This window comes from Apis laboriosa, unplaced genomic scaffold, assembly GCF_014066325.1.
Source record: "Apis laboriosa isolate Shangri-la unplaced genomic scaffold, ASM1406632v1 scaffold69_cov144, whole genome shotgun sequence".
Classification (NCBI taxonomy): Eukaryota; Metazoa; Arthropoda; class Insecta; order Hymenoptera; family Apidae; genus Apis; species Apis laboriosa.
In genome coordinates, this window is record NW_025224165.1 from 2,396,101 (window position 1) to 2,415,141 (window position 19,041).

At 24.5% G+C, this 19,041-nt stretch overlaps 1 protein-coding gene across 2 annotated transcripts in view; it reads right to left on the reverse strand.

Annotated features, from left to right (window-relative positions):
* The window catches only part of LOC122719085 (CCR4-NOT transcription complex subunit 6-like), a 291,170-nt gene that overhangs the window by 210,964 nt on the left and 61,165 nt on the right, over positions 1–19,041 (reverse strand). Inside the window, exon 4 of one of the 2 annotated variants that reach the window (XM_043944628.1) lies at positions 10,173–10,280. The exons of the other annotated variant lie outside the window; for it this stretch is intronic. Within the exon in view, the coding sequence (XP_043800563.1) occupies positions 10,213–10,280 (68 nt within the window). The 3' untranslated portion in view covers positions 10,173–10,212. Of the gene's footprint in view, positions 1–10,172; positions 10,281–19,041 lie in introns of those variants that run through there. 2 annotated transcript variants of the gene reach the window in all.

The window sequence follows — 19,041 nt, forward strand, 5'->3', positions numbered from 1 at the left end:
GAATGCAAATTCACGGTTGATAATTTTTCCAAAAATTTGGATGTTTATATACCCTTTTATACCGAGACCAAAGGGGTGGGGCTTCGTTTCAGTTCATTGATTCAACCAATCACGTTCGACCACGTAGCATTATCTGTACATAAACATTTTATAACATAGGAAATAATAGATTCTTGAATAGTACATGTCAATAGATAAAAATATTTAAAATTTTCTTATGTTTCATAACAAAATATAAGATATAATAGTTTCATAATAATTTCATAGCAGATAATTAATTTGAAGTATTTATATTTAACTCAAAAATTATTTGAAGACAAAAATATCACCATCTTAATGATATTAATAATATCTTAATGATATTAATTATCTTAATGATAGTAAAGGAACATACTATGATGAACAGTTAATATTAACAGATGGAAATTTTCAGTAACATTAAATTTTCAATTTTCTTTGGAAAATTGAAAAAACAAATTCAAGGAATTGATTTTAATGTATTTCGAAAATTGAGATATAGAATGTGATGAATTTCCTTGTATATTTTGTAATTTGTGAAATTTTTTTCTTGTATATTTTTGATTTGATGATGTGATTATGATTTACAATTAAAATAAATTCTTAGATTCCTAATTAAATTAAAAACTTTATTATTATGCATTGCATAAAGTCAATAAATACTAATTTCTAATATTCATATCATATATTATTCTAATACAATTATTTATTTTTCTTAGCTTTTCTTTGTTTTTTGAGAAAAAAATCGAAATGAAATATGTATAATCAAGAAATATAGACGATTATTCTATAATTCGTTTTTCTCGAAAATTAATTTAACTATGTAATTGTTATATTTCTCGATAGGAGGATACTCTATTGCCAAAGACTACTGCTGGTTCTAATCTTATACTTGCTATATTTCCTTAACTCCCCTATCCTTCTAACAATTTGATACTTGACGATGAATCTCATCCCAAAATCTGTTCCCTCATTTTCCTTTTATTTCCGTTTATGGCGCCTTGCAGTCTGTTTCAGAATTAATATTCGAATCAATTCGAAATAATAACATTCAATTTTTATTTCAATTTTTAATTTATTTATGGAAAATTGGAAAGACAAATACAAAAATTTGATATATTTCGAAAATTGAAAAATAGAATGAAGTGATGAATTATCTTGTAATATTTGTAATGTGAAATTTTTTTCTTGTATATTTTTGATTTGATGATGTAACTATGATTTACAATTAAAGTAAATTCTTATATTCTTAATTAAATTAAAAACTTTATTATTATTCTTAACTTTATTATCATTGCATAAAATCAATAAATACTAATTTCTAATATTCATATCATATATTATTCTAATAAAATTATTTATTTTTTTTTAGCTTTTCTTTGTTTTTTGAGAAAATCGAAATGAAATATGTACAATCAAGAAATATAGATGATTATTCAATAATTCGTTTTTCTCGAAAATTAATTTTTAAACGAGATAAAATTAATTCTATTTCTCATTTTCACGTATCGAGAATTAACCAATTTTAATTGTACTCGAAAGATTTTCAAAATACTAAAATATTAATTTCCTCGAAAATAAAATCTTGGAAGAAAAAATTTTATTGTATTTCTTTTTCTTATTTTTTTTTATAAAAAATCATCCTGCGCCCGATTGCATATATTATTCAGTCGAATCATGTGAATTTTGGATTTTTTTTTTACGTGAAACAAGATCAAGTTTTCAATATAGTCATAAAAGCAGATAAATAATCTTGGAAATCCTGATAAAGAATTATTGAAAACGATAGATAATATTTTGATTACAGCTTTTACATATACATATCAAAAGAAAAGTAGGTCATAATGACATCAGCTCTTCGAAATAAAGAAAATTTGCATGATGCAAATCTATGACTTCATTCGGCGATAAGAAAGAATTTACATATCAATTTAATTATAACAAAGAAATCAGACCAATTGTATGTTTATATCTTATAAATATCACTTCACAATAGATATCTTTAATTCGAAATTATTACCATAAAATATTATAAAATATTATAAAATTTAACTCGAAATTTTTAAAAAAAAAAAATCTGCATATAATATTATTCAAGAGTCAAATGTAAACGTAATCAATAAAGTTTCAACATAGATTTACAAGTGAGTCGAAAATTGGTTATCCATAAACTGAGTGCAATATTTATATGCAATATCTTAATGGATATAACTTCAACGACATAGAATCTGACTTTCTATAAAATATAGCTAAACTATCGAATACCAGAGAAGAGAATGATAAGGACATTGAAAATTGTGAATAGAATAACGATAATTTATAGAATGTGTACAGACGTATGTATATACCAATTGACATGTGTTTCAATAGAGATCTTGTTCCACGGAAGAATATATATATAATCATATCGTTTCATTAATATCGACGAATTATTACAAATGGATTTAATTTCCCGGCGGTCCTTTGCTCTAGAATACACGAAGACAATAATTCGTGACGAAAGTTTTATGAAAAATAAAAAAAAATATTGAATAAACGTGAATAGGTATATCAAAAAATATTTAAATATCAATTAAAAAAGCAATAGTAATATTTACGAATTTTATAGAACTATTATATGCAGAATCGAATTTAGAAAATTAACACAAAAATTGGTATGCAAAAATTTCGGTTGAAATTTGTTTATTGATTTATAGATAATTAAAGTTTACGTTAAACGAAAGAAAATAAAATGAGATAATTCTATCTTCATCATACTACATATTGCTGTCTCGCTTCATCTGATGCAAATTTAAATTTCTTATATTAAATTTTAGCTTAATAAATTTATTCGATAAATAATAATTTTTATATTTATTTTAGCTTCTAGATTCGATCACCTTTCCATATATATGAATCGATCATCACTTTTTATATTTTATTTATCTAATTTGACATAAAATAGCTTGTTACATTATAATTTAAAAACAAAATTTACAATGTTAAACTGCCGTGCTTTATAAGTTCAACGATGATTATTAATCGATTGTAGTTTGAGCTAAGAAATAAGTCCATCGAGATGACTAATAAATGTTACTGTTCACGCTTTTGTAAACGTTACGAATCATATCGCGTTTTTATTCCAGTTAACGATTTGTTATATAACAATATTAAAAATAAAAATAATATAATGTAATAAATTAAAAATAACAGCTATAATTCCAAATTAAAAATATTCGAATATCTCTATATGATGCAAAAATAATTTTTCTAAAGAAATATTTAGAAATTTAAGAAAAATGATATATATCTTAATACGATTGTGGAATATTTCTACGTAAAGTTTGGATTAAAATTACAAGATAATTCTCTGTCTGTGGCAACTTAAAACAAACAGTAATTCAAAGGCATCATCATCTAAATACTCGATATTTGTTTTCGTATACACTGATCTGTCGAGGTTGTAAAGATTGAATACAAAACCACACAATAAAGACATCTATTTTATAATGTTTACAGGTCATGAATGGCATCATATCCTTCTGGTATTTGGACAATATTATATTTTACTGGCGAAATGTCTGACTCGTTCAAGTGTAGTGTACTCGTAAAGTAGTGGAATTTAAAATTAATGATGAATTATGACACGATTCTAGAATTTTGTCAAACATAAAGAAGGACAATCGATGAAAAAAGAATCAAACGGAATACTTTCAGTGATGAAAATCATGTTGGAATAAATAAATACTTGTGCCGTAAATTGTAAATTATCTCTATGAGTCTAATAACAGATTTTCTGATGGTTTATTTGCAATGAAAAATTTCCAGTTCTAAAGAAATGAATTTTTAATTAAATTCTAATAATTTTTTATATCAATAATTTAAAAATAAAAGTTTAATCTTAAAAGATATTACGATATTATTTATATTCGAAGAAAATAATAATATGATATGTAAACATATAACGCTTACATAAATATCAAGGAAATATCCATATTTTAAGAAAAAAAGCTTTGAAGAACACAAAATACAATGATACAAAGGCATTCTATGAATTCCTGAAAAGAATTGAGATACGCATATGTTTTTAGAAACATAACATATATAAAAAAACAAAAACATTTTTTTTCTAACTCATAAGTTTTCTTAACTCAAATGTTTTTTATTTTTGGTTCTCATAAGTTGTAAAGCGATCGAAATCGATAAGAAATTTTAATTACCTACTATGAAATTATTAAATCCAATATAACAAAATTATAAATATTTTTATTTATTATCATATACTATTCAAGAATTTATTACTTTTAAAGAACTTTTAATTTAATGTATATAACTATAATATAATGTATAAATAATTGTAATTATAAATATATAAATTTATATTATTTATATTATATTATTTTTCCTATGTAATTGGTACAGATAATGCTACGTGGTCGAACGTGATTGGTTGAACCAATGAAACGAGGCCCCGCCCCTTTTGTCTGTCGGTGAAAAGGGTATATAAACATCAAAATTTTAGGAAAAATTATCAATCGTGAATTTGCATTCATAAGAGCAACATAAAATTCTTCAAGAGTTTCCTACAAACTATTGGCATATTGCAGCCTACTAAAGTAGACTTCATTTTTTTTGAATTGCCATTGGAAGTATTATATAATTCTTCGCAATTTAGATGCGGAGTCTTTGTTGCGTGCCGCTCGAGTATCGCGAAAATGGCTGCAAATCTGATGAAATTTTGAAACGAACTGCAAGGCGCCATAAACGGGAAATCAGAAGAAAAATGAGGCAACAGATTTTGGGAAGAGATTCACCGTCAAGGATCGAATCGTTAAGAAGGATAAGGGAGATGAGGAAATACGCAAAGCAATATAACGTAGCAAACGTAAGATTAGAAGCGGCAGTAGTCTTTGGTAATAGAGCTACTACTAGAGTTAGGATCCCGCCACCGAGAAATATGTAAGTAGACATTCTTCTTCAAATAGAATAAAATCGCGTAAGCCTATTAGGATATGATATATCCTATTTAGATTAAACTAAGTTATTATAAGTTTAATAATATTTATAATTTTTTGAAATTTATTTCAATAAAATTTTTAATTAAGTTAATTTTTAAGAATTAGTTATTATTAGATATAATTTTAACATCTCAGCGCTAAGAAAAATAAATAATTGTATTAGAATAATATATGATACGAATATTATAAATTTATAATATTATTTAAATAATATTTATTTATAGATTTTATGCAATGCATAATAATAAAGATTTCAATTTAATTAAGAATCAAAGAATTATTTATTTTAATTGTAAATCATCATAATTGTAATTGAAAATCATAGTCTAAGCTAATCAAAGCTAATTGGAAATTGAAATGAAAATTGAATGTTACTATTTCCATTTGCTAACACTAATTGTTCAACATAGTATGTTCCTTTACTACAATATTATCATTAAGATGGTGATATTATTGTCTTCAAATAATTTTTTATTAATTTTTTATAAATACTTCAAATTAATTATCTACTATTATGAAACTATTATGAAACTTTATTATTATATCCAATATAAGAAAAAAAAAATTTTAAATATTTTTACCTATTATCATGTACAATTCAAGAATCTATTACTTTCTAAAAAGATATCAAATGGTTACGTATAGATAATGCTACGTCGTCGAACGTGATTGGTTGAATCAATGAAACAATAAACGAGGCCTCGCACCTTTTGTCTCAAAGAAAAGGGTATATAAACATCGAATTTTTTCGAAAAATTATCAATCGTGAATTTTTTTCGATACTCGTCGGAGCAACATGGAGTTTATATAATATAAAAGTAAGTAGTTTTTCAAATAAAAAAATTTCGTAAATGTTTTAGGATATGATATATTAATTTAGATTGGATTAAGATCTTATAAATTTAAATATATTTATAATTTTTTTGAAGTATTTAAATAACATTTTTAGTTAAGTTACATTTTAAGAAATAGTTATTAAATATAATTTTGACATCTTAGCGCTAAGAAAAATAAATAATTGTATTAGAATAATATATGATATGAATATTAGAAATTAGTATTTATTGACTTTATGCAATGCATAATAATAAAGTTTTTAATTTAATTAGGAATTTAAGAATTTACTTTTATTTATTTATTTATATCGATTAAGTATCTTTTATATTTTCAATTTATTTATTGTGCTCTTTATTTAGAAATTAGATTATTCATATTAAATTATTATTTCATATTTAATTTTCTTGAATTGTATACTCATTGGCTTTTAATTGGATACAAAGATAATGATCGATAGGATATTATTCCAATCGTGAAAAATTAAAATAAAAAAGAAATTTTGTTGTTACTTAAGTCCTTGTTTTTTGAGAAAATTGAAGTGTAATATGTGTAATCAAGAAATATAATTCTATAATTCGCTTTTCTCGAAAATTAATTTTTAAACAAGATAAAATTAATTCTATTTTTCATTTTCACGTATCAAGAATTAACCAATTTTAATTGCACTCGAAAGATTTCCAAAATATTATAACTTTAATTTCCTCGAAAATGAAATCTTGGAAAAAAAAATTTCTTTTTCTTATTTTGTTGTTATAAAAAATCGTTACGTGATTGCATATATTATTCAGTCGAATCCTGTGTATTTTGGATTTTGTTTTACGTGAAGCAAGATCAAGTTTTCAATAGTTTTCATATAAGCAGATAAATAATCTTGGAAATCCTGACAAAAAATTATTGAAAACGATAGATAATATTACAACTTTGATAGATTGATTACAACTTTTATATGCACGTATCAAAAGAAAAATAGGTCATAGTGACATCAGTTTTACGGAACAAAGAAAATTTGCATGATGCAAATCTATGACTTCACTCGGCGATAAGAAAGAATTCACATATCAATTTAATTATAACAAAGAAATCAGACCAGTTGTCTGTTTATCTTACAAATATCACTTCACGACAGATATCTTTAATAAGTTAATTCGAAATAATTACCATAAAATATTATAAAATACTATAAAATCTAACATGAAAAAAAAAAATCTGCATATAATATTGTTTAAGCGTCAAGTGTATACGTAATCAATACAGTTTCAACATAGACTTAAAAGTAAGTCGAAAATTGGTTATCCATAAACTAGTGAGTGCAATATCTATATACAATATTTTAATGGATATAACTTCAACGATATAGAATCAGACTTTTTATAGACTTTCTATAGAATATAACTATCGAATACCAGAGAAGAGAATGGTAAGGACATTGTAAATTGTGAATAAAATAACGATACACTATAGAATATGTATAGATATATATACATACCAATTGACAATTTCAATACAGATCTTGTTCCACAAAGGAATATATATACAATCGTACCGTTTGATTAATATCGACGAATTATCACAAATGAATTTGGTTTCTCGGCAATCCTTTGCTTTAGAATGTATGATGACAATAACTCGTGATGAAAGTTTTATGAAAAATAAAAAAGAAATATATTGATATTGAATAAATGGTGAATAGGTATATTAAAAAATATTTAAATATCAATTAAAAAAACAATAGTTAGTATTTACGAATTTTATATAACTACTATATGCAGAATCGAGTTTAGAAAATTAACACAAAAATTGATATGCAAAAATTTCAGTTGAAATTTGTTTATTGAATTATAGATAATTAAAGTTTACGTTAAACGAAAGAAAATAAAATGAGATAATTATATCTTCATCATACTACCATATTGCTGTCTCGCTTCATCTGATGCAAATTTAAATTTCTTATATTAAATTTTAACTTAATAAATTTATTCGATAAATATTTTTATATTTATTTTGGCTTCTAGATTCGATCATCTTTCCATATGTATGAATCATCGCTTTTTATATTTTATTTATCTAATTTGACATAAAATAACGCGATTGCTTACTACGTTATAATTTAAAATCGAAATTTGCAATGTTGATTAAAATGGTGTGCTTTATAAGTTCAACGGTGATTGTTAATCGATTGTAGTTTGAGGTAAGAGATAACTCGATCGAGATGACTAATAAATTGTTCATGCTCTCCTAAACTTTACGAGCCATATCACGCCATCTCCATTCCGTTTTCAATTAACGATTTGTTATCTAACAATATTAAAAATAAAAATAATATATATTAAATTAAAAATAATAACTATAATCCCAAATTAAAGATATTCGAATATCTCTATATATGATGCAAAAACAATTTTTGGAAATATTTAGAAAATTTAAAAAAATTTTTCATGATATATACCCTAATACGATTGTGGAATATTTCTACGTAAAATCTGGACTAAAATTACAAGATATTTCTCTGCCAGACAACTTAAAACAAACAGTAATTTGAAGACATCATCGTTTAAATAGTCGGCGATAATTTTGCTTTTGTATACATTGATTTGTCGGTTGAAGAGATTGAAGTCAAAACCATGACAACAAAGCATCTATTTGATAATGTGGAAACATTGGATTATTCCTATGGCATTTAGACGATATTATATTTCATTGACGAAAGAATTATCTTGTAATATTATCTGACTCGTTTAAATGTGAAATACTGAAATTTAAAATTAATTATTGCACTATTATAGAATTTTGCCAAACATAAAAAAGGACAATCGATGAAAAAGGGATCAAAGAGAATACTTTCAATGGTGAAAACCATGTTGGAATAAATAAATAAATATTTGTGCCGTAAATTGTAAATTTTCTCTATGAGTCTAATAATAAATTTTCTGATGGTTTATTTGCAATGAAAAATTTCCAGTTCTAAAGAAATAAATTTTTAATTAAATTCTAATAATTTTTTATATCAATAATTTAAAAATAAAAGTTTAATCTTAAAAGATATTATATTTATATTCGAAGAAAATAATAATATGATATATAAACATATAATGCTTACATAAATATCAAGGAAATATCCATATTTTAAGGAAAAAAAGCTTTGAAGAACACAAAATACAATGATACAAAGGCATTCTATGAATTCCTGGAAAGAATTGAGATACGCATATGTTTTTAGAAACATAACATATATAAAAAAACAAAAACATTTTTTTTCTAACTCATAAGAAATGTTTTCCATTTTTGGTTCTCATAAGTTGTGAAGCGATAAGAAATCGAAAGCGATCGAAATCGATAAGAAATTTTAATTATCTACTATGAAATTATTATATCCAATATAACAAAATTATAAATATTTTTACTTATTATCATATACTATTCAAGAATTTATTACTTTTAATGAACTTTTAATTTAATGTATATAACGTATAAATAATTGTAATTATAAATATATAAATTTATACTATGATTTTCCTATGTAATTGGTACAGATAATGCTACGTGGTCAAACGTGATTGGTTGAATCAATAAAACGAAGCCCCATCCTTTTTGTCTCGGTGAAAAGAGTACATAAACATCCAAATTTTTGGAAAAATTATCGATCGTGAATTTGCATTCATAAGAGCAACATAAAATTCTTCAAGAGTTTCCTATAAGCTATTGGCATATTGGAGTCTACTAAAGTAGACTTCATTTTTGAATTGCCACTAGAAATAGATAATGAGAAATTCTTCGCAATTTGGATGCGAACTCTTTATTGTGTGCTGCGCAAATATTGCGAAAATGGAATAAATATAATAAATGTAATATAAATGTAATAAAATGAATATAAAATAGTAATTTAGATTAGATTATTTTAATTTAAATAATATATATTTATATATTTATTAAATGCTTTTTGAAATAATTATAATAAAATAATATTTTTAATTATGTTAATCGTTACGTTAATGATTAATTAAATAATTTTGACGTCTTAAAATGCTAAGAAAAATAAATAATTGTATTTATAATAACGTATAATATAAATATTTTAAGATTTATATTTACTAATGATTTTATGCTAATGTATAATCATGAAGTTTTTAATTTAATTAGTACTTTACAATTATAAATTATAATATTATAATTATATATAATAATACATTACAATTATAAATTATATCTACATCATTGTATGATTATTGATCGAAATTGATTAAATACAAATCTGGACAACTAGTTCTTTGATATAAGAAATGACGAGTTCTCAGGATATGGGACATTAACATCGATACACAAGCGACACGTAGAGGGGTCATTAAACTTTTTTATTACACGTTCATCTGCTCCTAATCATGGAATTCTCGAGCCACAAAAAGCACCGTTTGAAACAAATAAATGACTTACCTGTAACGAGAAAAAAAAAAGAAATCAGATCGAGCGCACTGGAATTATTTTAGATTTAATTAAATATTATGAAAACGCGAATTTTATACAACACACTGTAAATAATCGGCATACATGAATAAATTTTTTAAGACCTCTATAATGTTAAATTCTATTGTATAATTGCGTGGAAATTATTCAAGATTCGCACATATAATAGTAAAAGTATTCTAGAAAGTTAAAGCTTTGAAAATACGATGTGGATTCGTCGTTAATTACGTAAAACTTAAAGCTATGAATATTGGGGAAAAGAATGGGAAACCGGTTGGTAAATGCTATTCTGTTTTATCCATCTGATATAGGTTGTTAATCGCATTTACAACAATTTCCACCATACATGATTGTAAGTTAATAGTAAATCTCGTAATGTTGTATAATAGTTGTATAATAGTTTCAAATTTGTTATATAAGCGTTCACTTTTTTGTGGAATTGTTAAATTGTTAAATTGTATAATAAATAAATGAAACAAAAAAGAAACACATGATAGTGGAATTGTGTTTAAATATTTCACCATTCTAAATATTTCTCATTAAAAAATATTTATAATATAAATATATATTTTCGCGCGCATTATCGAAATATTATTGAAAACATATCTTTAAAATTTTTTCTATATCTATCTTTGAAAAATTATATCATATTATGTATAATCAATCCTCTTTTAATGATACAATATAATATATGATAATGAAAACACGATTTCGATGTAACATGATGCAAAAATTACGATAATTTTCTATATGACATTTTTATAATACAATTTCTATATAACACGATTTAATAAAATTGGACAATTGTCGACAATATAGCATGAATGTTTCCATTACACTATTTTTGTTGACATTTTCGACATTCCCTGATTTGTAATAATTCGATACAACATGAAACCAATTAATTGTAGGAGAGTTAGTTAAATTAGATACGTATATACATATACATTAATGTTTTACATCTTCATTTATTTTAATATCAATCAGAATAATTTTGTCATTTTTTGAGAATAAAAATTATTCTTTCTTAATGACCTCCATTTTTAGTTTAGAAAATGATAGTTCAGGTTTAATATATCTTAGAAGAATTAGAAATAAACAAGAAATTTTATCTTGTGATAAAAATTTTTCTAAAAATGTTTGAATTCAATATAATTATAATTCATTATATATTTAATTTTAACTTTCAATAAACATTTGCAGTTGTCTGTAGAATAGATTTTATAAATGATTTTTTATTTCATTATATTCCTTTAAGTAATGTTATTTTAAAAACATAATTTCAATATATAATTTCAAAAATAATAAAACATAGTTATGTAATAAATATAATAAACTTTTATATATATGTAGATTAGATAAGTAATTTTTACTTTTTACAAATGAGGCAATTTTTTAATTTCCTTCTTAATAAATTTTTTGTTTTTTCAATTAGAAAATTTGTTTAGTAATAATTTTTGTGATTTGTGATTTTCTTTTTAAAATAATAAATTCTTAGATGTTAGGATTTAATACATTTTGTATTAATTATATTATTGTTCTTACTATGTATGATCAAATATTTTCATAATATAATAGAAAAGAATTTTTGATTTGTTTATAAAAAATACATTTTATCTACTTATTACTATATAATCGTGATTTACTTTAAAATAAATTATACTAATATATAAAATTAAAAGATTACTAAATTACTAAATTTTATTTATAAATTGCTAAATTTTACTAATTACTAAATTTTCGCTGAAAAATTGTTGATTTTTAAACTATTATAATTTTATAATAAAAAACCATGCAGCGATCATAGCACGGACTCATTTTAAAACTAAGTAAAATCTTTTCTAAGAATATTATGACAATTCTTCCAAACACAATTCTCTTTTCTCATCATATAAGAAAGATAGAAAATCGAAAATACTTTTTCCTTTTTAAAATTTTTCACACTTAAATAATTCTACGGATATTGACCAATTTTTCTTACGAACTATTATTTAAATTTTTAAATCGATTCTCTCTTTGCAACGGTTTCCACTCGCTATATGACTTTTCATTGCCATTTCATCGATTGCAATCGCACACGATTACCGAAGCTTGAACCTTGATATACAGAATACACTTCGATACATTTCCCTATAATAAAAGAAACGATAAAGATATCCACGATATCCCATGCATAATAAATTCAAACAAATTCAGAAAAATTATATATATATATATATCGACCACAACGAAATATCATAACGTGTTCACAAATAAAATCATAAATACAATAATCAATGGAATTCGATAGAAGCATGAGAGATTGGATCACGGAGGTAAATCGAATCAATTAAAATGACAGGAAATTCGAGGGAAGGAGGAGTTTAATCAACTTGTCAAGGAAGGGACGGGATGAAATGGAGATGGAGCGCTAACAACGTTCGCACATGCCATCAGGAAGGAAGGAAATTCGTTGTTCTCGAGGAAATTCGTTCGCATGGAAAATCATGACGGAGAAAGAGAAACGGGGGCCGAGCGAGAGAGAGAGAGAGAGAGAGAGAGAGAACGAGGTCGAGACCTTACGCCACCACATTCATAGATCGCGGTAGCGCGATACGGGCTATTAAGTGTATGCAAAGCAGAGTTAATTTCATTGAACTTTCAGGTGGCGCAAAGTTTTGTCCCGCGGCCGTGAAATGTGGGGGGTTTAAACGGCCATCAGGGGAATGCATAACGAGGATGAGAAAACTATGGCCGGGGAGAGAAAATACCTGACGTCCTTGCGCTTAACTTGTTGGTTACGTGTCTTCGGTTGACGGAAGTTGGCGTGTTGCATTATGGAGAGGCGTTGGAATTACGGAATGAGTGTTCTTCCGTGATGCTGTTTCATCTCGCGTTACTGACCAACCACCGCACATACTTACAACGTATGCGAAATAATTTAATAATTTTCAGAAGAATTTCTTAATTAAGCGTCAAAGTTGCGAGGATAAGTGCAAGTAAATGAGCAAAATTAGAGGTAATTAAGTATACTGGATATACTTGATATATTTTTTTTTAGTGATAAAGAAAATATGTATTAGGGATTATGTAAATACTTTGGTTTTTGGTGGAATTTTTGGTAATGTTATGCATCCATTGGAACGATCTCTGGAATGGAGAAATTATCTTTCTTATACGAGTCGTTTTCTTGCAAGATTCTGTTGTTTTTAATATAAAATATAAATATCTTATATAAAAGATAAGATGGAATATCGTTTTCATTAGAATTTCCTAATCGAATGTCAGCATTGCAAATGTAAGGTAAATATAACGTATAAAGCAACAGGCGTATGATAAACTAGAGTTGCTTTGATAAGAAAAATGTGTACACAATTTTGATGCTTGAACGTTGTAATGCTGGATATTGGAACAATTTATAAATTTTTAAAAGAAAAACTGACTCTTTTATCCAAATATTTTTATAAAATATGTTAAAATAATGTGAGCATAAGATATTATTTTTATTAAGAACTTTTTAATGAAATGTTGAAGTTGCAAATAAATGTAATTCATTATCATAACGTGCTTTCGAACTATCTATAAATTTTTAAGAAAGAAATCTTTTATTCGTTTCTTATAAAATTCCACTGTTTTAAAAACAACATTTAAATGATAGTAATAAAAGAAAAGTTAGAAAATAGAGATATCATAAGAATTTAATTAAACGTCGAAGTTAAATATATTTATTTGTTTACTTAGATTTGCTTCGATAGAAAATGGAATTTTGCAATGATCTAAAAATTTTTAAAATAAAAAACTTCTTTTTATCCGAGTTGCTTTTTGTAAGATTATTATTTTTCACGGAAATTTTAACAATTTTCAAATTTCAATTTCACAAAAAAAAAATTTTAATTTCAATTTTTTTCAATATCATAATTGCGTTAGATAATTGGAATTAAAATTGCAATATACTGCACGTTTTTCGATTTCATTGATTAATTCCTCGAATAAAACTCATTAAATACTTAATATTTATATATTTTAAAAATAAAAAATATATTTATAATTGATATATGAGTCATTCAGAGACTGATAAATCGATCCATTTTTCGAAAACTTTTTAATTTCAATATCAAGATATATAATTATTATTTAATTTTTCAAAAATCAAATAGTTATCATTAATAGTTAAATTAATAGTTTAATTTCTAATTAAATAATATCATAATAAAAACTAAAATGAAAAAAAAAAAAATAAAATCTATCGAAGGAAAACTTTTCTTTCTCTCGTCTTCTCTGAAAATCGTTCGCCTATATAATACAATACTTTACTAAAATATTCATGTATGGATTACAAGTGTAAGTGGAAAATAACTAGAGCCCCAAAGCACTCGATTTAATTGGCCATCCCACGTCTTGTTTTTGCCGGCCTATGCAATGTTTGTAGCAATTTAACAGGCAGCCACCGACTGCATACATACCGGTCGCCATCGATTTTTCCTTTGTAACATTTATTAGAAATATTTCCCGTTGAAGGTTCGTGTACACGAAACCCTTTAATGAAAATTCTATCCCAATAAAACGTTCGACGAGGGGGAGGAATCTTTCATTTAAATAATACACCTTTCATGGTTGTGTTTTGCATTCTCCCTCCTCGACGATATTCTCCGCGCTGAAAAATATTGCAAAAGAGTGGTGCATTAACTCTATATGCGCACGTCGTTTATCGGCCATTATTCTACCCACTTATGCAAATAGGATCTAACGTGTATAGAGGGGGGGATCGAATAAAAAGGGCCGACCGCGGAAAAACGATGGTGTCTTAAAGCCAATACTTGTATAAACTTCGATCCCGTCACGTCGTAAATCGAAAACTCGCGGACAGTTTAACGCATCGCGCTGCCTTTCCATATCAGGCTCGCACTTTATGGACTGAGAGTTTCTTTCCCTGCACGCTTTGTGTTCTTCCCCGGCACAGTGCTTTATCACCCCTTAACATTTATTTAATGTTATGGAAAGACAGATGGCGGGGAATCATCGATCTAAATCGCGGTCATAAATGTTGAATTAAAATTTTTGTTCGAATTTCGTTTTTCCTCGACAATTGTAGTTGAATTGTAGCGTAAATACAAGTTCGTTTTTCAGGTTTTGATCTCTCGACGCCAATTTATATTTATAGTTTTCGTTATTCGGTGGAATTATATGTATAGTGATTACCAAAAATATTTGTGCAATACGTATTTGTTTGTTATTTAATTAGATATAAGTGTATTTGGTAAAAGTTTCATGTGGAAAAATTTGATTTCGTAAAAAAGTGAAATATAGAAACGCTTAAACTATTATTATTCTTTGTAGTAATATTTAAATTATTAAAAAAATTATTAAATTTGATCAACAAATTTTTTGAGACATGAGTTAAAAATTATATATCTTATTTTATTATTATTTATTTGTAATTTACAATAATTTTCAAGTTTTCAGCAAATAATGTTTCTGAAAAATAACTTTTAATTTCGAAAGAAATTTCGGTTAGATTTAACAACATAAACAAATCAAAGAAAATTATCACTTTACAAGAATTCTTAATTTCTTTATTGTGAATGTAAATGTCATTTTATATATTTGTTTTGAAATATTAATAAATTTGTAATATAAGACTAAAAGAAAAAGATATTATAACTGATAATATATTAGATATCCATTAAAATTTTTATCGTTTTTAATTAAAATCTAAAAAAATATTGGAAAGAACAGATTTCTAGATATTTGATAATAAAAATAAAATTGTTTTAAAAATTTTTGCAACATCTCAAAAATTAATTTTAAACTTTTTATATACCAAATATAAAAAATAAGAAAGAACCTTTCATTATTAAAAAATAATCATACAATATTCATTTTTTAATTATTATTTTATATAATGCATATATTATTTATTATATATTACCTCAATATTAATTAATTAATTAAAAATGCAATAAAATATCAAATAGAGTTTAAAATATAATTTTTGTCAAAAGATATAGTATAATATATAAGATATATAAGATATATATAAGATATAGTATATATAATATAATATGAATTGTATAATAAATAGAATATAAAAATAAATGAATTTGTTTCATTTTCAAATCATCCAATATCTTGTATCTATCAAAATTTTTATGACTAATAGATTTTCTTTTCTTTATGGTTATAAAATATTTTCGTAGTGATACATCGTTTCAATAGAAAATCTTTATTGACAGACGATAAAAAAAAGAGAGATAAAATGAGATAAGAAAAAAAATACACTTTAAGAAAGCAGAAAATTCACTTTACAATCGATTCGTATATTTTCACGAAACGTTTATATCGCATGTGTTATTATCCAATAAAGCTCGTCACTTAATCAAAACTTATACCATTTTTGCGTTTTCGCGTTACATCATTATAAAATCGATCGATATAGATCGTTAAACATGCTATATTCAAATGCAACCGAGTTTACGTATCCTGGACTTCGATGTTCGATTTAAGGATATTAATTTAAGGATATTAAGATAGAAATAGAAAATGAAGGATCAGATATAAAGTATTATTTAGTGATCTAGAATTTAATTCGATATTTTTTATATTAAATAATTTATAATTCTGGATTAAATATTATATATAATAGCAATAATATATTTGATATGAAATATAAAAGATGTAATAAAAAATAAAGTAAAAGTTAGATTAAATAAATATAGTAAGATTTGCTTCAATCTTTAAATTATCAATAGAAACTACTTCCAACATTAATTGTAATTGTAAATTGTAAAAGTGATGAATTTGAGAGAAAAAGATAGTTTATCGATCATATAACACAAATTTTTCGAATACACTTGAAAAAAGATAAAAAAATATTTGTACTTCAAACCAAGAAATCCTCTCCATCCATGTGAATAATTCATATATTCATAACTTTATTTTATTTGATTATCGTACAAAAAGAAGGTTCCAACATTAATAGACATTTTACAAATATTAGAAAAGATATAAGAAAATATTAATGACTTCATTATCAAAATCTAGCCAGAAGAAAATTATCTAAAATTATCTAAGATAAATAAACAGAATAGGATCACGAAATTAATAACAAATATTCCAAAAAATAATTATATATATAAAATAAATTATATGATTTCTTTGTAAATGATAATTTCATTTTTAAAAAGGCCAAAATTAATTTCTCTAAATCTAATTAAATTCTAAATGCTAAGACTTAACGGAGTAGATATGAAAGAGAGTTGGATGAAGAGGAAAGAGACACAGAAAGGTCAAATACAGAGATAGAGAGAGAGAACGAAGCATAGTATGCAAAGGGAATAGGAGATTTGGCATTCTATTCAGATGGTTTCGTGGGCAGGTTGGAGCATACCTCGTTGAATAACTCCTTTGAAAATACCGAACGTAGGTATCGATGGTCGCTACTGCGTACTGGCACGTGCCTCGAAATCATCCTCTAAATACCATCCTTTTGGAAATGTAGCGTCGTGCCAACCTAGGCCTTATCTGTACGTCGAATATTCGATGGCACGTAAATGCTTGCAAAGCTGCATCGTTAATGGATTACAGAATGAATACTTTAAATTTTTTATTTTTTATCCGATTCTTCTGCATTTCGTATTTTATTCGTTTTACCAATGAAAATTTAACAGTAATGCAATTATTTAAATAATCGGATAATTTTAATTGGTACCGAAGAATTGACATTTTGCATTTGGAAGCGTTTTATTTGTAATTGAAGATCTTTAGGCTAAAAATTATACAATTATGTTCATTCATTCATTCCACTCGAGAGTCGATTATCCGTCAATTCATTTCATCACAGAGATTCTTCATAAAGTTTATTATTTTTCAAAAACTATAAGATCATTTTTGTCGAAAATTTAATAATACTTATAATTCTTTATATTTTATAAAATTGCAATGTTTTATTTATATAAAAACGTTTTGCAAAATTTATATCGAAATTCTATAATAAAATAAAATAATAATATGTATGTTAATGAATTTACTTATGTTACTGAATTTACTACAAATTTATTTCCATAGTTTCGAAAATTTTAATTATTGTAGTATATACCAAAAAAAAAACTTAGAATAAATTAATATAGTATAATATATAATTAATAAGTTAATATGAATAAAAAACAAGAGATTTTCTCTTTATTAATATCTTTATTAATTTTTTTCTCTAATTAATTTACAATTTTATAATCTAATAATTTTATTGTACAGCATCTCTTAAATTCTCTAGATAGAATTTGAATCTTTTATCAATTCCTTTTACTTTCTCTTTTTTCTCTAGGCTTATAATATTTGAAATATATAATTATAATGTTTATAATTATAATATTTTAATTGAAAAATAAATTGCAATTATTGAGGCATTGTTCAATATCAGTAAGTACTCAAGAATCTACAATAAACAATAATACCTTATATATTAATATCTTATATTTAATATCTTATATATCTTATATAATATTTTATATATTACAATCTAGATGTGATCTTTTTTTTTTATTGCATTTTTTTAATAATATATAAAAATTCATAAAGAATATTTGAAAACTTCAAAAAGAAGTTTTTTGCATCAACGCAATATTTTAAGATATCAAAATTTACATAATTTCAATACAGATGGACATTCCAAATATAAAAGATTAATTTTAATCATTAATTCTTAAAATATAAAATATTTTAATATTACACTATAATATAGAGTTCATAAAGCGAC